This window comes from Myotis nattereri (genome assembly GCF_964212035.1).
Source record: "Myotis nattereri genome assembly, chromosome: 2".
Classification (NCBI taxonomy): domain Eukaryota; kingdom Metazoa; phylum Chordata; class Mammalia; order Chiroptera; family Vespertilionidae; genus Myotis; species Myotis nattereri.
The window spans coordinates 203,224,976-203,250,383 of NC_138076.1; the positions used below are offsets into that span (position 1 = coordinate 203,224,976).

At 37.0% G+C, this 25,408-nt stretch overlaps 1 protein-coding gene across 1 annotated transcript in view; it reads left to right on the top strand.

The window, feature by feature from the left end:
• The window catches only part of WASHC4 (WASH complex subunit 4), a 62,673-nt gene that overhangs the window by 17,097 nt on the left and 20,168 nt on the right, over positions 1 to 25,408 (top strand). Inside the window, exons 11-22 of the mRNA XM_081082891.1 lie at positions 878 to 1,001; positions 1,112 to 1,239; positions 2,111 to 2,271; positions 7,797 to 7,923; positions 12,646 to 12,771; positions 15,067 to 15,174; positions 15,687 to 15,833; positions 15,956 to 16,035; positions 18,272 to 18,377; positions 21,023 to 21,139; positions 24,086 to 24,254; positions 24,538 to 24,692. Of these exons, the coding sequence (XP_080939017.1) occupies positions 878 to 1,001; positions 1,112 to 1,239; positions 2,111 to 2,271; positions 7,797 to 7,923; positions 12,646 to 12,771; positions 15,067 to 15,174; positions 15,687 to 15,833; positions 15,956 to 16,035; positions 18,272 to 18,377; positions 21,023 to 21,139; positions 24,086 to 24,254; positions 24,538 to 24,692 (1,548 nt within the window). The remainder of the gene's footprint in view (positions 1 to 877; positions 1,002 to 1,111; positions 1,240 to 2,110; positions 2,272 to 7,796; positions 7,924 to 12,645; positions 12,772 to 15,066; positions 15,175 to 15,686; positions 15,834 to 15,955; positions 16,036 to 18,271; positions 18,378 to 21,022; positions 21,140 to 24,085; positions 24,255 to 24,537; positions 24,693 to 25,408) is intronic.

Below are 25,408 nucleotides of genomic sequence, written 5' to 3' on the forward strand. Positions count from 1 at the left end.
ATATATATATTTTGTTATCAATTTCAGAGAGGAAGGCAGAGTGAGTGAAAGATAGAAGCATCAGTGATGAGAGAGAATCATTGATTGGGTGCCTCCTGCACGTCCCCCACTGGGGATCAAGCCCGTAACCTGGGTATGTGCTCTGACTGGGAATAGAACCGCGACCTCTTGGTTCATAGGTTGATGCTCAACCACTGAGCCATGCTGGCTGGACAATAAACTCTACTTTTAAAAGTGCAAAGTAAATAATAAAACAGGTTTTCCAGTGCTTCATCAGATACATCTTTTATACATCACTGAGTGTATTTCTTTATATTGAATTATAGATTTTTGGTTCAGTTTTATTTCACACTAGAGGCCCGGGGGGTGCATGAAAATTGTGCACTCGGGGGTTGGGGGGGAGGGGTCCCTCACACCGGCCTGTGCCCTTGCAATCCAGGAGCCCTCGGTGATGTCCAACTGATGGCTTAGGCCTGGCAGTCGGACATCCTTAGTGCTGCCTCCACTGCCGCTGAGCTCGCAAGCCATGAGCCTGGCTTCTGGCTGAGCGGTGCTCCCCCTGTGGGAGCACACTGGCCACCAGGGGCAGCTCCTGCGTTGAGTGTCTGCCCCCTGATGGTCAGTGCGCTGGTTGTTCGGCCTCTCGGTCAATTTGCGTATTAGCCTTTTATTATATAGGATAACTAGTACTCAGTTATGTAAGTACAGGTAAATTTTCCATTGAAAAGGATTTAGATAATAGATTAAGGGTAAAAACCTGAACTTCAGTGTTAGTAAAATTAAAATGATTAATGTAGCTGTTTATCACGCACAGGGTATTTAAATCTGTTTCTTATTATTGAGAGTCTAAACTTCTCTTTAAATGCTTCCTCTCTAGGCCTGTATAGAGCAGCAGTTTGATTCTCTCAATGGAGGAGTATCTGTGTCAAAAAATAGCACTTTTGCAGAAGAATTTGCACATAGTATTCGCTCAATTTTTGCAAATGTTGAAGCCAGACTTGGTAATGTAAAGTGCATTTTTTGTTTTTTTGTTTATAAAGTTTGCATTTTCTTGAAAGTAGAATTTTAAATATAGTTGTTCTGTTTTTCTCTCATGTTATCATTTTATAAGGAGAGCCTTCTGAAATTGACCAGAGAGACAAGTATGTTGGAATTTGTGGACTTTTTGTACTACATTTTCAAATTTTTCGAACTATTGATAAAAAGTTTTATAAGTCTTTATTGGACATTTGTAAGAAGGTAAGAACTTGGAACTTTTATTATTTTCAATTTGAGTAGATTAAAAAGATTTTGGATAAAAGTGGATATTTTAAAATGTATTCTGTTTCTGTTTACATATTTATTCATTTAAAATATCCAAGCATTCCAGAAATAGGTAACCTAGTAAATGAAAATACCTTATAATTCCACTTAATATAAATACATATTAGTGTTTTTTCCCCACATTTTCTTCTATACATTAACTTTCTATTACTACTTTTTTCTTTTTTTACATTTGCTATTTTAGTTTTTTAGCTCTTTGTTTTATTTATTTTTAAATTTTATCTTTATTGTTGAAAGTATTACAGATATCCCAGTTTTTCCCTCTCATTGGGCCCTTCAACCCTCTTCCTTTTGTTGCCACTCATTTTCATTATTGAATCAAAAAAAATTTTTTTCTGTATCTTTGTTATTTCCATGATGTGGCACCTGACTTAAAAACTGAAAATTTAGTTTGTGTGAAGAATCAAGTAATCTGTGACCATGAGAACCCAACCACCTTGCCTATTTATTTTTTATTTTTTTCTACTATAGAGTGAAAGTGAAGATCATGAAGATTTCTATTATTTTTGCATATATTTATTCATCTTAAAATCAAAGAGAGTATGTGTATGTGTGTGTTATTTAATATTTAGGCAGGATAAAATTCTTGTCATGCTCTCTACCAGATATAGGAATGCCTTAACTCTGTACCATAGTAAGATAATTTGTTTCATAATATATTGAGTATTTTTCATGGTTACTTTTCCTTCAAATAAACAATTGTCTTTCATTGTGTATTGTAGAACTATTAAATAACTTGTTTAGCCTGCATTTAATGATTTATTTCCCCTTATATTTACTATTTCAGGTACCAGCCATCACTTTAACTGCTAATATTATTTGGTTTCCTGATAATTTTTTGATCCAGAAAATACCAGCAGCTGCCAAACTTCTAGACAGAAAAAGTCTTCAAGCCATTAAAATACACAGAGATACTTTCCTACAGCAGAAAGCTCAATCGCTTACCAAGTAGGTATAATAAGTACCCATAATGGAAATATTTAGATATTTTATATTTTAAAATTTTACACTGATTCCAAATAGATCTAAAGCATTTGAATTATAAAAGGAAACATACTTAATCATTACCAGAGAAAAGGTTGGGCAGTTTCTAGAAGGTTTATTTTCTAGGAGGTTTTTTGTTTGTTTGGTTTGGTTTTAGGCTTAAACTCAGTTTAAGATTTAGGCAAATTATACTTTTTGGAGATATATGTGTGTGTATTATGTATATATATACATGTATATACATGTGTACATATATATGCACATATATATGTAAACATACTTTTTATCAGATGCATTAAATAGTTTTTGTTTAAAGTGCAGTCTAGAGTAGGTGTCATTTGTTGACATTAAAATATTGTATGTCCATGATTCAATGATGATTTTTGGAGGAGTTGACTTTAATTTGATATACTCCTTTTCTTTATTTTTATTAAAGTAATGTCTGTACATATTTAAAAATTTTAAAACTAAAGGTTTAAAGGGAAAAACTATTAGCCCCCTGTATCTTAGTCTTCCCTAAAAGAATGCTTTAAACTTCTAGTTTCTTGTGATATTACCTCTTGTTTTTTGTTTAACTCTTATTTTGTAAATTTTCAATATACACAAAATAGAGAGAATATTTTAAAGCACTCCAATGTTCTCATCACCTAGCATCAGCAATTAAATTTACTGCACATTCTTACTTGAGCACAAGTGCTAAAATCACATGTTGACCGGGGCGGAGATTTTAAGGGAAGTGACACAGATCTTTGCCACTGGCCCCTGTGCTAGACACAGCTTCTTTCTGTGACACGTTTAAAGGATAATAGGGATACTTACCCACTTTTTGTTGATCTTAACTTTCTGATGAGCTTGACTATTGAGGAAAAATTGGGCCAGTGCTGTACAGTGGGGAAAGGAGGAGTATATCGAATTTAGGAGATCACCTAAAGCGTCTCTTAGTACTCCTGTAATCTGTGATTACAGTCTGGAAAATGACAGCAACTCAATTCAGACAGGACTACTAATGGCAGAGACTTAGAGCTCTAATACATTGTGAAACAGTTGAGAAGGGAAGAAGACCTAATTTGGGATTTAGATTAAAGAGATGAATTCCCTAAGATGGGGAGACAGGGATCAACTTTAGTAGCAATAAATTTTTTTAAAATTAAAAAAAAGATGTGGATGTTTTAGTTATCAGAGGCTGAATATTCTTTAACAGTTGGATGCAGTTGCTAAAAATGCCAATACATACTTCGAATACATTAATAACTATACCCAGGTTATGGTAAGTAGTAGTTATAATATCTGGACCACGAGAATTGGTAGTTCCATCGAAATTCTTATTGATCAGATCATAGTTGGAGTTTGGTGGTACCACATTTTAAGAGGGTCACAAACTGTAGCATTCGTGGATGAAGCTGAACAGGATATCAGAAGATCTGAGAACCATGCTCTTTGAACACTCACTGAAGAGTCTATAGTTTGGCCTTTAAAAGAGAAATCTGAGGAAGATGTGGATGTCTTTAAGTATTCGAGTGGCACTCAGGTTCAGGAGGGAACAGATATGATCTCTGTGGCTTCAGAATGTTGAACTAGAACCAAAAGATGAAAATGCCATTAATAATAATTGCCAACATTATCGAGCTCTTAACTATTTAGCAGGCGTTATGCTAAAGGCTTTATACAGTATCTTACCTAAAACCTGTAACCATCTTCTTATGTGGAAAGTAATAAACATTACAACTAATATTTATCCAGTACTTTTGATAAGCCAGCAACTATTTCAGGAATTTCATATGTATCATCTTTAGTCATCAAAAAACGATATGAGGTAGATATGGTTGTTATTACCATTTTATAGATGAGAAAACTAAAGTACAGAAAGATTAAACTTGCCCAAATTTAAACAACTAGCAGGTGGCAGAACCTGGCAGTCCAGCTCTACAGCATAAGCTATTAACTACTCCTCAGTAGTACTATTTTTATCCCATTTTTCGATAGGAAAAATGAGGCTTAGAGACATGAACTTTGCCAGGGCACACAGCTAAGTACATGCCAGAGAGGGCATGCAAGCATACGCCGATCCTACCCTGGAGCCTCTGCGACGGCTAGCGTTGTGTAGGCTGCTCTGAGAGGTAATGTACACTTTCACTGACCTACGTAGGCAGAGTATGATGACCATCAGTCCAAGGTGCTGTGGGAAGTGAGTCTGATAGGTGGGAGGTTGAATAAGTTGACTTTCAAAGACTCCCACATGTTAAGGTTTTATGTTTCTAAATTCTTTGATTTTAAAGATATACAGTCACTATAGAATTCCATGGACCTGAAGGGGAGAGTGCGTTTTTCATTGTCCTTCAATTCTGTCATAGAAACTCCACTCTAGTGAAACCCATGACAGGGGAGATAGTGTGATCAATATGAGCTTTGTCTAACATTTTAAAAAAAGTTGAAGGGGTAACCAAGCTGTCCCAGTCATGCTCCAGAGTTGATTATGTAAGTGAGGAAGAAGCAGTTGGGGACAGTTTTTTTGCCCCTCACTATACAGTAGACCCCAACTAGCCAAGTGCACCAGCCACTTCTTGACTGGGGTTCAAGGTTTGTAGGTTGCTGCATCTTGCTTTTCATTCACAATTATTTTGACACTGGGAATACTGATGTTAGAGGATAGAGGTATTAACCTTTGCTTTAAACCAGCGGTTCTCAACCTGTGGGTCACGACCCCTTTGGGGGTCGAATGACCCTTTCACAGGGGTCGCCTAAGACCATTGGAAAACATATAATTACATACTGTTTTTGTGATTAATCACTATGCTTTAATTATGTTCAATTTGTAACTGAAAATACATTCTGCGTATCAGATATTTACATTACAATTCATAACAGTAGCAAAATTACAGTTATGAAGTAGCAACGAAAATAATTTTATGGTTGGGGGTCACCACAACTTGAGGAACTGTATTAAAGGGTCGGGGCATTAGGAAGGTTGAGAAGCTTTAAACTCTGTGTTGACACTGTTTAGTGCTTTATATTGGGGTAGGAGATTTATTTTTTTTCCTGTTTGTACTTTGAAATTAAGCTGATAGTCTGACAGGACCTTTGGTCATTTTTGGACTTTATTTGTCAGTTAACTTTTTAAAGCTTGAAGCAGCTTCATTTGTATATATTTACAGCAGACCAAGATTATCTGGTGTCTGGATGTAGGGGTGACAGACAAACCTCTGCTTTATCCTGCATACTTTGATCTAAAACTGAGTGAATACTGTGTTAGTCTTCTTCTTCATGTTATTGACATGATTGCTGTCTGGGAGAGCTCCATAGTCTAGGCTCCTTTCTTCTGTCTTTGTTGACAACCTTTCTGTTCCCTTCTCTACATTGTATCTCTGCTGAGTCCTGATCATAGTCTCCTCCTCAGAAGTGGAGGTGTTGCCCTAGGACCCCGCTCTTTCTGTGTGTTCCAGACTTTTACACTGACTCACCCACAAGTCAAATAATACACTTTAGCATCATTCTAGGTGAAGCCAAGAGTACAGTATTGGTGTCTTTTGTATAATGAAATCCTGTCTCAGTAGAAGTCATTTTTCTCAGATTTGGTGGTGAGGTTTCACCAACTTAAAACACATTTATTATAAATTTTGGAATAATCCCTCTTCAGACTAACGAAATTTTTGAGATTATCAGTTGCTTGGCAGTATGGCTGGCCAACAACCTCTGTGGGATTCTCATCTTAATCAAGTGGGTTTCTTCTGTCTCTTGCCCCAAAGTACTGTTCTTTAGCTAATTCTGACTGGCAGTACTCAGACATTTCTCAACCTTATCTAACTAGATGGTTTTTAAAAAGAGTTGGTAAAGTCAGATCTCACAAAGGGGAATTGTTCATTTTTTGCACACTAACTTTTTAAAATTATATTTTAAAGTATAGTTTAAACAGCATGTGGGCTAAAAGTTCCTGTCTTGAATGATTTGAGATGCATTGGTACAGTGCTTTAGTGTTCGTATTCAACCTGCATGTAATTATATTAAGTCTTTCCAGGATGGGAAAGCTTCCTAGATTTGGGATTGAATCTTGACTCACATATTAGTTATATGATTTTGGGCACATAACTTCTGTGTGTCAGTTTCCTCTACTGATCTACTGTAAAATGGAGATCATAATGCCTACCTCATAAGGTTAGTGTGAGGATTGAACTAGTTAATTTGTGTCAGGTGCTTAGAACAGTGGCTGGCGTATGGTAAGCATGCAATAAATACTGGCTTTTATAGTCAGACTAGAGGCCTGGTGTACGACATTCGTGCGCTGTGGGGGGAGGGGGCAGGGGGAGGATCCCTCAGCCCGGCCTACGCCCTCTTACAGTCCGGGACCCCTCGTGGGATGTCTGACTGCTGGCTGAGGGGAGCAGGCCTAAGCCAGCAGTTGGACACCCCCTGAGGAGTCCTTAGCACTGCCCAGGAGGCAGGAGAGGCTCCCACCACCACTGCTGTACTTGCCAGCCATGAGCTGGGCTTCTGGCTGAGCGGCGCTCCCCCTGTGGGAGTGCACTGACCACCAGGGGACAGCTCCTGCATTGAGCATCTGCCCCCTGGTGGTCAGTGCGCGTCATAGCGACCGGTCGTTCTGCCGTTTGGTTGGTTTACATATTAGGTTTTATATAGGATTTTGACCATTTCCACTCCCATTCTGGTTCAAGCTGCCATCCCCTTCTGCGTTACCACAGTAGCATCCTAAGTGGTTTTCCTGCTTTTACCATCATTCCCTTTATAGTTTCCTTTCAACATATTGGCCATTGTGTATTGATCCTCTTCAAGGTTAAATCAAGTCACTCTGCTCAGATCCTCTAGTGAGTTTCCACTGAAGTTCTTACTCTTTACAAGGCCTGCCCCACTCTCCACTTTTCCTGCTCCCCCAGGCTCCTACCCCTCTACCTCTCTGATCTCCTTTTGATTTCATTCAGGCTCTCTGTGCTCCACTGACTTCTTTGGTATTACTTGAACATGCCAGACACACTTCCTGTTTTAACATGTTTTTCATTGGTTACTTCACTAGAATTTTCTTCTCAGATATTTGCATAGATTACTCATTCATCTTCAAATCTTGCTTAAAATCATCTTTTAATGGACCTTCTTTGATCACTGTATTTAAAATTGTACCCACTATCTCAGTCCCTGTCTCGTTTCCCGACTGTATATTTTCTATAGCACATATCATTTGACTTCTTAGAGTTTAATTATTGACTCCTTTATTAAACAGTGCACCTTTTTAGAATGTAAACTTCATGGGGATAGGGATTTTTGCCTATTTTCTTTACTGCTGATTTTTGTTCTCAGCATAGGCTTGCATAGGCATTCAATAAATATTTGTTGAATGAATGAATTATATATATATATCATATCTGTATTTTGAAAACCAGAAAGATGAAATGGCTACTTAAGGAAATATTCCAACTAATACAAATAAATGGAAGTAAGTTTTATTTTCTGTGCTGAGTAACCCCAATATTTTCCTTTGTTAGAGATGTACAGTCTTACTACGTCTTTGTGAGCTCATGGATGATGAAAATGGAATCTATTTTATCTAAAGAACAGAGAATGGATAAATTTGCTGAAGACCTCACCAGTAGATGTAATGTTTTTATACAGGTAGTTGCATCCTCTTACTTAGAATATTTTGGGTCTCATTTATTTGTTAATATAATTCACAGAAGTTACACTTCAAAAAAATTGGAAAGGATAGGATACGTTTGTGTGTGTGTGTGTTTAATTGAAATAGGTTACATTTGGTCTGTTTTATTTATTTTTTGTAATCTAGATTTTCTAATAGGCATTTCAATCTACATTTTCTTTAAAGCGAGACTTTTTTGTTTTTTGCTGTATATATGTTTCAATGTGTTGCGTTTACATTATCATTTAGTTCAAAATATTTCATAATTTTTATTGTGATTTTTTTTTTTGTGTGTGTGTGTTTTGCTAATACTCACCCAAGGATATTTTTCCATTGATTTTTAGAGAGAGTGGAAGGGAGGGGAGAGACAGAAAGAGAGACACATCGATTGGTTGCTTCCCATATGAGCCCCAACGAGGGCCAGGGATCAAGCCTGCCATCTAGGTACATGCCCTTGACTGGAATTGAACCCGGGACCCTTCAGTCCATGGGCCAATGCTCTACCGAGCCAAACTGGCTAGAGCTGTGATTTCTTTTTTGATCTGTGGCTATTCGGAAAGAGATTTATTAGTTTCTAAGTATATGAGGGTTTCCTATTTATCTTTTTATTAATTTTAGCAGTACTAAAATAATTTCCGTATTTTGAAATTTATTGAGGTTTGCATTATGGCCCAGCCTTTGGTAGCTTTGGTAAACATTTCATGGACACTTGAAAAGAATGTGTAATGCATTTGTTGGTTATAGTGTTCTGTATATGTCAAATAGGTCATGTTTGTTAATGATTTTGCTACGTAGTCTATCAGTTATGGAGAGAATTGGGGTAGACTCTCCCACTGATGCTGTGGATTTGTCCATTTATCCTTGTAGCTTTGTCAGTTTTTGTTGTATATAGTTTGATACTAAGTAAGTGCATAACTTTGAGAATTGTTTTCCTTGTGAATTAAATTATGAAATGTCCCTTTTTTTTCTCTAGTTGTAGGTCTATTTTGTGTGATTATAACATACCTGTAACAGTTTTCTTTTAGTTAAGGTCTATATAGTATGTCTTTTTTTGTTCTTTTACTTGCAACCTGTTTGGCTCCTGATATTTAATGTGTGTATTTTATAAGCACCGTACATTTCCCCCAATCTGATCATATTTATTTTTTCATTAAACTGTTTTCTGTACATGTTATTACTGATGTATTTGAATTTAAAACTATCACCTGACTAGTTGCTTTCTATATGTCTCATTTCTTCTAGGTCCCTTTTCTTTTTTGCTGTCTTTTGAATTTGAATACTGTTTTTTAAATAGTTACTGTACAGCAAGCATGTCAAACTCTCGGCCCATGGGCCGCATGCCTTGTTTATTTGGTCCGTATTAGCCTTTGAGTTTGACATGCTTGCTGTAGAGATTTTAAGATGCACGATTTACTCATTCAACTCCAACGTAAAGTAGTAGTTTTACCACTTTTCAGACAGTGTAAGGATTTTAAACCACTTTAATTCTCTTTATCATCCTCTCACTGTGCTGTTGCTCTGTACTTTCTTCCTCTATATATTTTAAACCTCACAAGGTGTTATTGCTGCTGTTGCTGTTTTTTATAGTCAGTGTTCATTTAGATTTACCCCAATTTTTTCCCATTCTGTTGATTTTCTTCCTTCCTGCATCTCTTCATCCTTCTATTTATGGAATACCTGTTAGTATTTAATTTAAAATGACTTTCTTTTTGATGAGTTAATCATAGTTTTTTTGTCTGAATGTCTTAATCTTAACTTTATTTTTGAAGGTAGTTTTGCTACATGTAGAATTTTAGGATGGTAGGAATTCCCCTGCTCCCCCCCCCCTCCCCCCCAGCTTTTAAAGGTACCATTTTATTGTCTTCTGGCTTCCTTTGTTTTTGTTGAGAAGTCAGCTGTCAGTTTTGTTGCTTTGTTAATATATGTCATTCTTTAATTGCTTATAAGGTTTACTTTTTGGTTTTTAGTAATATACTTTAATGCATCTACATGTGGGTTTTTTTGTGGGTGTTTGTGCTGCTTAGGATTTGTAGAGCTTCTGGAATTTGTGGGAAAATTTCAGCCATTAAATTTTCAAATACTTTTCTATTATTTTCTCTTTGTTCTAATTTCCCCCCAGCTATGTCTACTTTGTTATTAAGCTCATCTATGGAGTTCTCAATTTTAATCAATTTACTTTTCAGTTTGTTTCTTTTTTGTGTACTTTCCAGTTCTCTTCTGAAATAATTTTGTTTTATTTCCTTCAATATAGTTGGCATAATTATGTTGAAGCTTTTATCTAATAATTTTATTATCTGGATACAGTATTTCTATTAGCTATTGTTTCTCTTGTTCTTGGATTTGTCTTACCTTTGTATGCCTGGTTATTTTATAGTGTTACACATTATGTATGAAAAACTATAGATATAATTTCAGTATCTGGATATTGTTTTTATTCCTCCAGAGAGGACAACTAGTCACACAGGTCATCTCAACCCAGTCATGCATTGAGATGATTTGAAGTGGGACCTATGGTGACTGTTTTTGTTTATTTGTTTGTTTATTCCCCCCCCCCCCCCCCCCCCCAGTTCACTGCATCCTTTTAGGGGTAGTTTTTCAAGATCCCAACCCAGAGTCTAGTGATTTACTGGGATACTCTCCACTCCTATGGGCCATGAACTCCTACTTTTATTCTCTTTCCCTTCCTGTGAGATGTTGAAAGATATGTTTGGCTTCTGTCTTTATTTTCCTCTTTTGGAATGTGCAGAAGCCACTAAGGCAGTGATTTTCAAGCTTTTTCATCTTATGGCACCCATTAATTAATTACTAAAATTCTGTGGCATACCAAAAAAATATATTGCCGATCCAACAAAAAAATAGATATAATTTTTGATTTATTCACACTGGATGGCTATTGCTGTGTTGACTGTTGTCATTTTTTTATTTGACAATCTAAGGGAAAAGAGGTCAGTGCCCCTGACCAAATAAGTATTGCATGTTTGAAAAATTCTTATGGCACTCTGGTTGAAAATTACTGCTCTAAGGGAAAGTAGCCTCCATCGCCAAGCTCAGTTCTCTCACTTTATTCTCCCAGATCTTGGTCTTACATTTCCTTTTTTCTTGATAGCTTTAATGCCTTCCAAGAAGTTTTTAAAAATGTTTTTCCTGGATTTTCTAGTTGTCAGTGGGAAAGTTGGTCCAAATTATTTATTCTGCTGTTAACAGAAACCAGACCCATGACATCTCCCTCCCCATTTATACTTTTAAAATACTATACATCATATATATACATATATACATATATACATACACACACACATACTAGAGGCCCAGTGCATGAATTCATAATTTGTGCATGGGTGGGGCTCGGCCAGCCCACCCCAAAGGGGCCCACCAGGCCAGCCAGGGAAAGGGGCCGCGGGCAGTTGGCTGGCCTGCCCCACCCCCTATCGAGGTGTTGGTGGCCGATCAGAGCCCAGATCAGGCTGGTTGGCTGCCGTAGTGCATGTCATAGCCACCGGTCATTCCGGTCTTTCTGCTGTTCTGGTCGCTGGGCTTTTATATATATAGATCCTTCACAAATTATTGACCATCTATCTGGGAGTGGTGTGATATCAGCCCATGAATTCTGTATCCTCTTTACCTCCAAAAAGATAGCCCCCCCTTTTTCTCCCTGCCTCATTTCTTAATTCTCTTAATTTAGCACCTCTTTTTACCACCAAGCTATTATTGGTTCAGAGAAACCCCCACCCCACATTGAGTGTCACTCCTTTAGTGAGCCACTGTTACTGATGGGAGAGTACTTGATCTCTCACATATGGTAGGGCAGGAGACAGAGGTTCAGAATCACTGGCATATAGCTGCAGCTGAGCTCCATGGACATGTCCACAGTAGTATAGTTTAGGTTCATCTCTAACCTGTAAGTGTATCTTTTTTAGTCCTTTATAAACTCAAAGAGTCTCCATTATTATCTTTGTGTTTCTGTGTCCTTTTTGGGTCTAATGTAAATATTTGTCCCATTTTCTTATGCCCTACTGTTTCCCTGGATTTATTAGCACTATTTTTTTTTTTTTAACCTCAAAAGACCCATGTGCTTCCTTCATGAATAGAAGGGTAGGCAAGAGTTTGTTCTCACTGGGCTGGGAGGAGAGAAAGTCCTGATTAGCACCAGCATAGGCAGGGAACATGGTAGCAGGTGGACTGTGAGTGTTGGCCCAGGTGAAAAGGAAAGGGGGCAGTGGTTTCAAACTGAGAAATACATTTGTATTTCTTTATTGGCCAGAGAGCATTTTGAAATTCCTAGTTCTTTAGAGTCCTCAGCTCTTGTCTTAAGCTTCAGGCAGATAGGAGCCTTTATCTTCTTGTGTGGCAGATAAGGTATGGGTGAAGAGGTATCTTCCTGACATTATAATAATTTTTCTGAAGTTTGTGTTTTTTTTTTAATGTAAGGATTCTTTTAACTGTGATTATATACTATAATTTCAGCAGTACTAAATTTCTGGCATGTGATAGATTAAAAAATCTTCTAAGGGCTGCTTGAAACAACCACAATGTATAACATTGTGGGGGGGGAAGAGTATTTAGAAATAAGAGGTGACTTTAAAATGACATTTAGAAATATTAATTATTGGTAAATTGATGAATAATTATTACATAGAGATTGAAATTGTGAAGAAATGAAATATTTTTATGTGATTATAATCAATGTTTTATTTTTATAGGGCTTCTTATATGCATATAGTATTAGTAATATTATTAAAACCACAATGAATCTCTACATGTCCATGCAAAAGCCAATGACCAAAACCTCAGTTAAGGCATTATGCAGGCTTGTTGAACTTCTCAAGGTAGGTTTTAGATTATTTTACCTTGCCATTATAATTTAGAAATGACCCCGGGCTTAAGTTATGATGATCCTCTAAAATTTGACATTCTGATTATATGAGAATAACAAGTTATGGGAAAATGTACTTATCTCTTAGTTGGATAAAGGAATTAGCCACTGAAATAAATTTATGATTAACATTCTAGCCCTAACCGGTTTGGCTCAGTGGATAGAGCATCGGCCTGAGGACTCAAGGGTCCCAGGTTTGATTCGGGTCAAGGGCATGTGCCTTGGTTGTGGGCATATCCCCAATGGGGAGTGTGCAGGAGGCAGCTGATCGATGTTTCTCTCACATTGATGTTTCTGGCTCTCTATCCCTCTCCCTTCCTCTCTGTAAACATTCAATAAAATATATTAAAATAAAACAAAAAACAAACAAACAAAAAAACATTCTATGAATGGCCAATATATTGAAACTACATTAAAATTTCACATGTAATGAGACAGAAAAGAAAGAAAATGAAAGATTAGCCCAAGTATTAGTAAGGATTTACTTTTGGAAGTTTAAGTATGTTGTATGAGTTAAAAAAATAATACCCATGGAGCATTATCCATTATTTTGTGGTGTTCAAATGCACATGAGGATAGTAAACATGTGGCTGTTTATTTTGTAATTGAGAGGAAGTGCTGTAATCTTCTGATTTGAATAGTTGTCTAGTAGTATTTATAGGAGTGGTCAAATAAATTAAGAACCAGAGTATACTTCTGGAAATATGGTGAAGTATTTCTTAGCTTACTCTATATAATTCAAAATAAAAGCCCCTTTAAGCAGAAGAGTCTACATAACCTCTTTTAAAAATTGAAATTAAGGGATACTTGTAAATTTCTGCTAGTAATGCTTTTAGGTTAGCTTAGGACAGTGATGGCGAACCTTTTGAGCTCGGCGTGTCAGCATTTTGAAAAACCCTAACTTAACTCTAGTGCCGTGTCACGTACAGAAATTTTTTGATATTTGCAACCATAGTAAAACAAAGACTTATATTTTTGATATTTTATATATTTAAATGCCATTTAACAAAGAAAAATCAACCAAAAAATGAGTTCACGTGTCACCTCTGACACGCGTGTCATAGGTTCGCCATCACTGGCTTAGGAAAAAGATTTGTTTTGGAAATTGTGCCTTTGGATTTTTAGTTTTTTTCTCTAAGGAAATGTTACCAGCTATATTTAATTTTTAAGAAATATAAATACAGAAGTGTATATCAGCTAATTAAAAATAATAAATACTAAAAAACTATCATCACAATTAAGAAATAGAATACTAGTATTACTTATATTTTCAAACCCCCCTGTGTTATCTCTCCTGATTGCATCTTATCCTGTCCCCTCAGGAAACTGTTGTCCTGAATTTTATGCTTATCATTCCCTTGTTTGTATTTTTAGTTTACCACATAAGGATGAATCTATAGACCATTCATTGTTCAGTTATATATGTTTTTGAAGTTTATATTAATGGAGTAATTCTTCATGTATTCTTTGACTTACCTTTTTTTTTACTCAAAATTTTGTATTTGAACTTGTCCATATTGAGATGAATAGCTGTAGTTCTGACCTTTCCATTGCTGTGCAGCTTTCCTGTGGATGAATTTTCGGGTTGCTGTCATTTTTGTATATGTCTTTTGGTGTACTTGTGCCAAGAGTTTTTCTGAGGTATTTTATAGGATTGGATTGTGTTATGTACATTGTCAACTTTCCAAGATGATGCCAAATTATTTTCCAAAGTAGTTATATCACTTTACATACCTCCCACAATATATTAGACTTCCCATTGTTCCCCAACTGACCAATTGGTATTATAAGGCTTATTTGTTTTTGACAAATAAGTGTATATAAATGGTTTTGATTATGACTTTAATGTTTATTTTTCTGATTATTAATGATAGTATCTTTTCAAAATTTAGTATCTGTTTCTTTTGTGTAAAATCTGTTCATGTCTTTCGTTCATTTTTATATTGAATTATGTCTTTAAAAATATTTCATGCACTTGGGGTCTTTAATATTCTAACTGCTAATCCCTTGTGTGTGGCAAATATTTTCTCACACTTTGGCTTGCCTTTTTATTTTCTTTATAGTGGTTTTTAATGAACAGAAATTTTTAATTGTATAATACTTGAATTTACCAACCTTACCCTTTATGGTAGTGCTTTTTGCATCTCATTTATAAGTTCTTTACCTAGCCCCAGGTAATAAAATATTCTGTAATTTTGCCTAAAAGTTTTAAGTTAATTTTTTCAAAATTACTTCTTGTCTCTTTTAGGCCATAGAGCATATGTTCTACAGGAGAAGCATGGTTGTAGCTGATTCAGTTTCACATATAACACAGCACCTTCAACATCAGGCTCTTAATTCCATTTCTGTGGCCAAGGTATGAAAGTTGTTATATATTCAGCATAATTAGCCGTTTAGTTTATTTTTCTATTGCTTTGTATGTGTTTTCTGGTTCAGCCTGTTACTCCATTCCTTCAAACATAATATTCTTGTTTATTTATCTCCACAGTATTTTGTGATTTTTACTAGAGTGCTCAGGGTTATCTTTCTCCGAACTTGTAGCATGTAATAAACACATTAAAAAATGATATTGTATGTAGTTTTAAATTATGATGTATCTTTTTAAAAGAAAATATTTCCTTATTAAATTAATAATGGAAATCTTAAAGTGTGTCTGTTATAGATTTGCTGTCTCTAACAATGCTAATCAATAATGTTGCAGGAGTAATAAAGCACACAATAGTGTCAGAAGATGCTCAACAGGGAAAGTATTGTTGAAGCTCTCTTAAAGTGAATCATGGAAAAGATTATTGAGAAGATGTCTTCGAGTCTTTTGTTATTGCCTCAGAAATAAAGCTAATATGTCCTGTTTTCTCTTTTATCTTTAAGAAAAGAGTAATTTCTGACAAAAAATATAGCGAACAGCGTCTTGATGTGCTCTCTGCTTTAGTTTTGGCTGAAAACACTCTAAATGGACCAAGCACAAAGCAAAGACGCCTTATTGTTTCTTTGGCACTCAGTGTTGGCACACAATTGGTAAGTGTATTGCTATTAGTTATGTAATAAAAATAAGACCTGAGATTTCATAATTTTCTTCTCATTGACCCTGTTCTTACTTTGACTGCAACTTCTCTGCCTTTTTTTCTCTTCCCTGATAGAAAACATTTAAAGATGAAGAACTCTTTCCACTTCAGGTAGTCTTGAAAAAGCTGGATCTTATCAGTGAACTTAGAGAAAGGTAAGTAGGGATTTATAATGATATTCGAAAGGTGGGATTAATGCCTTGGCCTGTGTAGCTTGGTTGAGTGTCATTCTGTGCACCAAAAGGTTGCCAGTTTGATTGCTGGTCAAGGCACATGCCTGGGGGCATGCTGGAGGCAGCAGATCGTTTCTCACTCACATCTGTTTCTCTCTCCCTCTTTCTTTCAAAAAAATAATATATAAAAGGCTAATATGCTAAGTGTCCTTCCCTCTGTCCAGGTAATGATGTCATGTAGCAACGCCTGGCTTCCTCTCCCTAGTGACAACTAGCCTCCTTGCAGTTTCTTCAGCCCAGGACCACCACTTGCTTTATAGCCAGGTGCAAACACTTTACACTGTAACCAAGTTTCTGTGAAGTGTTTTCCCGAGCCTCATCTCATTTGATCCTCATGGAAGTCCTGGAATAGGTAGATAGGAGACTTGGTAGAATCCTATTTTCTTTTCATTAGCTGGAAAACAGATTTAGAAAGCTTAGAAACTTGACCCGACTTAAAGGAAGTAAGAAAATGACTTCGGTTTTCTCACTGCGCAGAATATAGTCAAACACTGCTGCAGTTAAATATTTTACTCTTTGTTCTCCCTGTGTGATCTATAATAATAATCTGCTTCATGTTGATATTTACTGCTGTGTTGCTGACAATTACCTGAAAGAGAAGTTGGGGTGCTTCACTGGACTAGAAAACGTTTACCTAAGTCAGAAAGGTCTGATTAAGCAAATTTGTTCTATATCTATACAAGGCTAAGTTGACTCGCGCATGCGCGATACATAAAAAGCTCTCGCTAGCTCCAATCGCACCTATGTGTTTTGATCTGTCATTGTTGATTGTGAATTTGGTTGACACTACTATTATAGAGAAAGGGTGAGTAGCGATATTAAAATATTTCTTCTAATTAGTTTCCTTTCAGTGTGCACGAATTCATGCACTGGGCTACTGGTCTAATCTAATAAAAGACAAAATGGATAATTGACTGTACCTTCGCTACACTTCCCATTGGCTAATCAGGGCGATATGCAAATTAACTGCCAAGAAAGATGGCGGTTAACCACCAACAAAGATGGCAGTTAATTTGCATACATAGGCACAATGATGGGAGGCAAAAGGGGAAGGACAGAAGAACGGTGATCAGAAACCCAGGCGGGGGCTTATGGAGACATCAGTTGTCTTTTTAGCATAGCAAGAGGAGAAATGTAACCCAGATAGACCATTAGTTCCTCCCTGCAATTTCTTGAGCATGACTAGAATTAGACTGTTACCAGGAATCATGTTTCTTTAGCTTTGCTCCTGTAGTAAGGATATAGCTCCTGGAAGAACTCACAGGAGACCACATGTTATAGCCGTGAAAGCATTTGGAGGACCCTGATGCTCATTGTGATTGTTGTGATGGGTATCTCCAGTGGACATTTAAAATTGTTGCTTTTTCCTAAGGCTTCATCTGTTTATGAGAGACTTAGAAATCCACGTCAAATAGTCTTCTGTAATTTTATTTTGAGATCTGAATTTGAATTACATTGTTGGTAGCCAGTCATTAAGATGAATTAATTTTGGGAAGGCTTGTTTTGTAACTCCTGTGACGTTATTTATTTATTTTTAACTAAAGAGTAAGCAGTTTTCTTAAAGGGAAAACGAGTTTTCTGCATTTTAATTCCCAGCCAAATTAAGGTTACAGCACAATTTCTATTTAATGTTCTGAGAAGCTGAAATTTTTGTAGTTAGTTGCATTTAACAGCCCATCCCTGGAAGAAATACTGAATCGGCTTCTTTATAAGGTAGTTAATGATCATTTTGATGCCCCATAAGGTCAGAAGTAGTCAGTTGCAAAGATTGTAGACATATTAACTGTAACTGGTTTTTGTTTTTTGGTCACAGTTTTTAAAAAGGCTTTGCTGTTCAGTTTTGAGACAGGTAAAAAGTGCATGTGATTCAAGTATTGAAAGTGTAGACATATCAGGTGACATTGAAAATGTATTTTAAAATCTTCTATTTAAGTTATTTTGTTTTTCATATAGTCTTTAAAACTAAATCATGTGTGCAGAATTCTGAAACTGTCAGGTATTAGAGTATTTTGTTACCCTTGTTCAATTTGAAACATTTTGTGGCTTTTCCGTACTAATTTTGGATTAAGTGATATTGGGGGACACCAAAATGAGTAAGGGGTTAGTTTTGGGGGAGTACTTCAATTTTGGTACCACTAATTACTCCTTTACATTGTAGAGTGCAAGCACAGTGTGACTGTTGTTTTTTATACTGGCATCGAGCTGTCTTCCCAATTTATTTAGATGACGTATATGAAAATGCCGTTGACGCAGCCAGATTACATGTAAGTAAAGGATAATATAAAGAATAAACCCATCACTTTTTAGTCACTGTACATACTATTCTAATTAGTTTTAAAATAGATCATTTGATTTAATAAATCATTTTAAAATTGAATGTTAATGCTGTTTTATACATTGGTAGGCATATTTAATAGCATTTACTAGGTGTACCGGTTAACAATGCGGATTTTATAATCAAAGAAAACACGATAATTCCAAGAGAAACATCAAAAGTGCTTTAGTCAAAGTAATGTCCATCGCTAGCTACACATATCCTCCATCTTTCAGGTAATTTGTGGATACCATCCCAATAGAACTTGTTTTGAGGCAAACCATTCAGAGGCCTAATTTTATACTTCATATGTTGTGAAGTGCTGCTCAGAAAGTACGTGTGCCATTGATTGGAACTCGTGGTAATCTGAAGGAGCAAGGTCTGGTGAATACGATGGGTGGGTTAATACTTCCCAGGAAAGATCTTTTAACATGTCTTTAACTGGTTTTGAAGTGTGTGATGGTGCATCATCATGAAGCAAATTACTTTGCTGTGTCTTCTGGCCCATTCTGGTTGTTTTATGATCAAAGCGTGGTGCAAATTGATTATTTGTTGTCGGTAGCGATCAGGATTAATGGTTTCACCTGGTTTTAGAAGCTCATTGCCGGGGTCCAACTCCAGCGGGTCCAGGGGTCCCCAAAGGTGTGGACGGAGTCGGCGAAGAAGGAATGACACGGAGACAGTGTTCAGTTGATCAGCAGCCTAGCCAGGATCTCTAGCCAGGTTCTCCAGCCAAGTTCTGGTCTGGATCTCCAGCGAAGTTCTGGCTAGGATCTCCAGCCAGGTTCTGTGTCCATGTTCTCTTGCTAGGTTCTCCAGCCAGGTTCTGCCCAGTTTCTCCAGCCAGGTTCAGTCACCAGGTTCTAGTCAGGTTCTCTTGCCAATTTCTGTAGTCAGGTTCAGTCCAGGATCTTTTGCCATGTTCTCTCGCTAGGTTCTGTCTCTAGGTTCTGAGGCCAGTTTCTGTCCAGGATCTTTTGCCATGTTCTCTCCAGCGAAGTTCTTCTGTCTCTAGAGAACGTTCTGTGTAGGTTCTGTGCCTAGGTTCTGTCTCCTAAGTTCTGTGTTCTAAGTTCTGTCTCTTGCTGTCTTGTTACATCTGTATTTATACCAGTTGATTCAATCCTATCAATCTCTATTACAAAGGTTAGGGCGTTTCTTATCTCCATTCCAGGGAGTAAAGATTATGTAGCTTAAGCATGATTGTTCGTAGTTAAAGTGATTAATTACCCACCTGGCATTTAGTTAAGAGGTTTTATTCCCTCCCTAACTTCAGGGGAAAATCCCTACCTGGGGAAACAACCTTTCTCAGAGACCTTAGTTAAAACACATAGTGCCAAGAAGGTGAGAAAACATATTAAGAACAGTATGCCATATATGCCAGGTCCCTTGAAACAGCAAGCATGGACCGGCTCCCGGCAGCTCATAATACACCACATCTTCCTGATCCCACCAAACGCAGAGCGTTGTCTTCTTTCCGAAGTGCTTTGGCCTTGCAGTTGATGTTGATGGTTGACCTGGATCAACCCATGATTTTGTGCGTTTGGGATTCTCAAAATAAATCCACTTTTCATCGCCAGTCACAATTCGATGCAAAAAAGACTTTCTTTCGTGCCACTGAAGCAACATTTTACTGATGACTTTTCAGTTTTTCTTTTGTCTTCGTTCAGTTGATGTGGCACCCATTTTCCTTTCTTTAAAATCTTTCCCATTGCTTGTAAACGATCGGAAATTGTTTGCTGAGCAACGTATAATCTTTCTGCAAGTTGTTTTTGAGTTTGACATGCATCTTTATCCAATAATGCTTGTAATTGTTGGTCTTCAAACTTTGTTGGTTGACCTGGACATTATTTGTCTTTCACTTCGAAATCATCACTTTTAAAGCGTTTAAACCAGCGTTCACAAGTATCTTGATATGGAGCATGTTCACCATAAGCTTCCTGAAGCTTTCAGCAGCACTTTTCCTCAAAATAAAGTAATGAATTAAAACTTCCTGCAAATGCTTTTTTTTGGCACGAAATTCAACATTTTTAAGCCTAAAAATATCTATGATGTTAACACCTTTAGCAAAGTTGGCATACGAAGTTTTGAAGCTTGCTGTCAATACAACAAAATAACATACATATCAAATTGCATATATGTCAACATATGTGTAACTCCATCTATTGAAAAACATCCACATTATTAACCAGTACACCTGGTATATAGGCTATAGTTAAATTTCATATTAATACTTAGTAAATTAATTTTAATATACAATTTAACACTTCCCCTCATATTCATAATCATTCTCATTTTCTTGATTTTAGTTTATGTCACAATTATTTAGACCTTTGTATTTCTGTATGGAAAGAAATGTATTTGAATGCTCAAAATAGGAAAGAATAAGTGAATGTGAATTATTTGTATATTTAAAATAGGAACTTTAGAGACTAAAATCTGACTCATTTAGGAAAGGAAGACAGTCATGTATAAAAAGAGCAATTAGCCTTCAGAGTGAGGTTTTGTCTTCCAAGATAGATAATTAACTTTTGTAATATTTAGATTAGAGACCTGGTTTTTATAAATGTATGCACATTCTCATTTTCTTCTTAGTACATGTTCAGTGCTTTACGTGACTGTGTACCTGCTATGATGCATTCAAGACATTTAGAGTCGTATGAAATACTTCTGGATTGCTATGACAAGGAAATTATGGAAATTTTAAATGAGGTAACATCATATATGAGATTGAAAAACTTAGAACATGTATTTGGAATGCAATGTTTGGGAAAACATTTTGGATTGAAGCAGGCTTTCACATATTTAAAATCATTTATAAATCACTATCTAGAGCAGTGGTTCTCAACCCTGTGGGTTGCGACCCTCTGGGGGTCGCCTAAGACCATTGGAAAACACATATATAATTACATATTTTTGTGATTAATCACTATGCCCTTAATTATGTTCAATTTGTAAAAATCAAATTGGGGATCACCACAACATGAGGAACTGTATTAAAGGGTCACGGCATTAGGAAGGTTGAGAACCACTGGTCTAGAGCAAAGAAGCCATTTTTAGTTATAGTATCACTATTGTGCTAAATTGGTCTTTAATTTCTAATTTTTTATATAGAGATCCAGAGTAGAAATTCGGAAAATTTTCTTTACTTTAATAAATAGTATATTTATATTTAAATTTCTCTTTATTAGAAGAATGCAAATACAAAATTGGTTTGAATATTGAATGCTACTACTACTAATACACTTAAGACTGTCAATATTTTATTAAATACTAGAGGCCCGGTGCACAAAAATTTGTGCACTCGGTGGGGAGAGGGGGGTCCCTCAGCCTGGCCTGTGCCCTCTCGCAGTCTGGGACCCCCTCGAGAGATAGCGACCTGCTGGCTTAGGCCTGGTCCCTGGTGGCAGAGGGCAGGCCCAATCCCTAGGTGCAGCCCCTGGTCCGGCTCAGAACAGGGCCAATTGGGGAGTTGGGGCGCCGCCCCCTGTGATGCACAGAGCAGGGCGGATTGGGAGGTTGTGATGCCACCCTCAGTCACGCTCAGGGTAGGGCCGATTGGGGGTTTGGGGCACCGCCCCTGTCACACTCAAGGCAGGGTCGATGGGGAGGTTGCGGCGCCACCCCCTGTCACACACAGAGCAGGGCCCATCGGGGGTTGCGGCTCCATACCCTGTCATGCACAGAGCAGGGTCGATCAGGGGGTTGGGGAGCTCCCCCCTGTCACGCACAGAGTAGGGCCCATCAGGGGGTTGGGGAGCTCCCCCCTGTCATGTACAGAGCAGGGCCGATCAGGGGGTTGGGGAGTTCCCCCCTGTCACTCACAGAGTAGGGCCGATAGGGGAGTTGGGGCACCGCAGCCTGTCACACACACAGCCGCAGGGCGATCAGGGGATTGGGGAGCTCCCCCCTATCAGGCACAGAGCAGGGCTGATCAGGGGGTTGGGGCGCCGCACCCTGTCACACAGAGCCGCAGGGCGATCAGGGGATTTGGGTGCTGCCCCCTGTCACGCTGATCCCGGTGCTGGGAGGCATATTACCCTTTTACTATATAGGATAGAAGCCTGGTGCACGGGTGGGGGCCGGCTGGTTTGCCCTGAAGGGTGTCCTGGATCAGGGTGGGGGTCCCCACTGGGGTGCCTGGCCAGCCTGGATGAGGGGATGATGGCTGTTTGCAGGCTGGCGGGTGACTGAAGCTCCCAACCGCTCCTTTCTCTTTTTTTTTTTATTCTGTGCCAGCTTTAGCTCTGAGGCTCCAGCTCTTAGGCCTCCGCTGCTGAAAGCAGGTTTCTGGCCTTTGTTTACCTTCTGTATTTGAAACAGTGTTGCGATCCTACTGGCTGAAGCCCGGCGACTAAAGCAGGTTTCTGGGGTTTTGTTTAGCTTCTATATTTGTAACATAGTTGCTTAGAGTTGCAGCTCAGAGGCCGGCAGCGGCAGGCAGGGAACGTTGGAGTCCTCCGTCACTGAAGCAAGCAAGCCTCATGTTTGCTTCCAGCTGACTGACTGCCGGCCGCCATATTGGCTGGCAGTTAATTTGCATATCACCCTGATTAGCCAGTGGGAAGGGTAGCGGTCGTACGCTAATTACCATGTTTCTCTTTTATTAGATAGGATTAAACTTAACTGTCAATATCTTATTAAATTCATTTGGAGCACTACTGACTAAAAGGAGGACATTATATATTTGAAAGATTTATTTGTGTAGCAGAAATAATTCAAATGCAATATAGTGCATCTTCCCTTGTTTGAATGAAGTATTATAAACACCGTTATCTTTAAAATTAAAGTTTCATCTAATGATATTTTTATTAGGAAAGAGTAATTAAAAATGAGTAAACTTCACAATATAAACCTTATTCAGGTTTGATAAAGTTATGGAGAATTTTCATAATTTCTTCTATTACACATTATTTAGAAAATAAAATATGACTTGACAGTATTTAGAACTCCATAGCAGACCAGAAAAGATGATTAATATCATTACTTTTAGCTCAATGATTTTTGTGATTTTTTTTTAAAATATATTTTATTGATTTTTTTACAGAGAGGAAGGGAGAGAGATAGAGAGTTAGAAAGATCGATGAGAGAGAAACATCGATCAGCTGCCTCCTGCACATCTCCTACTGGGGATGTGCCCACAACCAACGTACATGCCCTTGACCGGAATCGAACCTGGGACCCTTCAGTCCGCAGGCCGACGCTCTATCCACTGAGCCAAACCGTTTTCGGCAAGTTTTGTGATTTTTAATTATTATAAGAAAGCTTTAAAAATATTTCTTCTCTTCCATTTTCTCAAGATTTTTCTTTTGTTGCTTGTTCCCATAAATCTTAAGCTTTATAGTATACATTCATGTTTCTTGTAATGAAGCCATTGGCATTAGCTTTTGATTTTCTTTCAAGGGTGTTAAAGTATTAATGAAAATAAAAATTAGAGTTTAACTGCTTCCTGGGCAGAAAAATCATTGGTTTAAAATGGAGAGCAAAGTAATTTTCACTTTCCCAATAAAAATAATATTTTACCATAGAGTATTTGGAATCTTAAACCAGTTTGACAAATTTTTTATCATTGCACTGGTTATAAAATGCTAATGGTTAAAACATAGAACAGTATAATTGAATTTTGAAAAATTAAGATATTAATTATTTTGTGAATAGCACTTGCTGGACAAGTTGTGCAAAGAAATAGAGAAGGATCTGCGCCTTTCTGTGCATACTCATTTAAAGCTGGATGACCGAAACCCTTTCAAAGTTGGCATGAAAGACCTGGCCCTTTTTTTCTCTCTGAATCCAATTCGGTTTTTCAATCGTTTCATTGACATTCGAGGTGAGTGTTCTGCTTTCCTTTTGAAAGTCATATTCTATATCTTTTTGCCCTCACTTTAAAGAACAAATAACAAAAATGAAACTTTGGGCTTATATCTTTTTTAGTATTAGTCCATTCTTTAGTTTCTTTTTGTTTGTGTATTTTTATTTTCCTAGCATCTTATTTAGAAAAAGGAAAATTTAATGTTCAAAGACAGGTTGTTTGCTTTTTAGTTTTATTTCTCTTTTCTACCATTTTATGAATCTGAAATTTTTTGAGAAAAAAAAAATTTTTTTTTTTTTAGCTTATGTGACTCACTACCTAGATAAGACGTTCTACAATCTTACAACAGTAGCTCTTCATGACTGGGCCACTTACAGTGAAATGAGAAATTTAGCTACTCAGCGTTATGGATTGGTTATGACAGAGGCACATCTTCCTAGTCAGACTTTGGAACAGGTATGGTATAAAATGTTTCTGATTGTAGCATAACATTTCTTTAAGAAATCTTTTTTTTCAACTTTATTATTACATGTTTATTTTTTAAGAAAATATTTGCTTTATAAAATCTCATACTTAAGAATAAAATATTAGATGGTGCTAATTTGCTTTTTTAGAGAAATTACCATGGGCTTCCTGTTTACACTTCACTTTTTGGTGAACATTTGAAATACAGGCATACCTCGGAGATATGCAGGTTTTATTCTAGACCATTGCAATAAAAGTGAATATCCCAGTAAAGCAAGTCACACAAATTTTTTGGTTTCCTAGTGCATATAAAAGTTATATGTATACTATACTGTAATCTAAGTGTGCAATAGTATATGTCTAAAAAAATGTACATACCTTAATTTAAAATACTTTTTGCTATAATAATGCTATCATCTGAGCTTGTTGGAAACTGCTCTGGTAGACTTACTTGACCAAGCAGGTTGCCACAAACATTTAGTTTGTAAAAATGCAATATGTATAAAGTGCAATAAAGCGAAGCACAGTAAAGTGAGGTATGCCTGTGCATATAGGTTTTGATATAGCTTTCCAGAAACATATTGGGATATCCAGGTGATTTCTGCAGAATTATAAAAAGTTTAGTCAAGGTCACACAACTGATTGTAAATCTAGATATAATACATAAACTTTAATATCTTAGGAAAAATGCTTAAATATGCAAATTG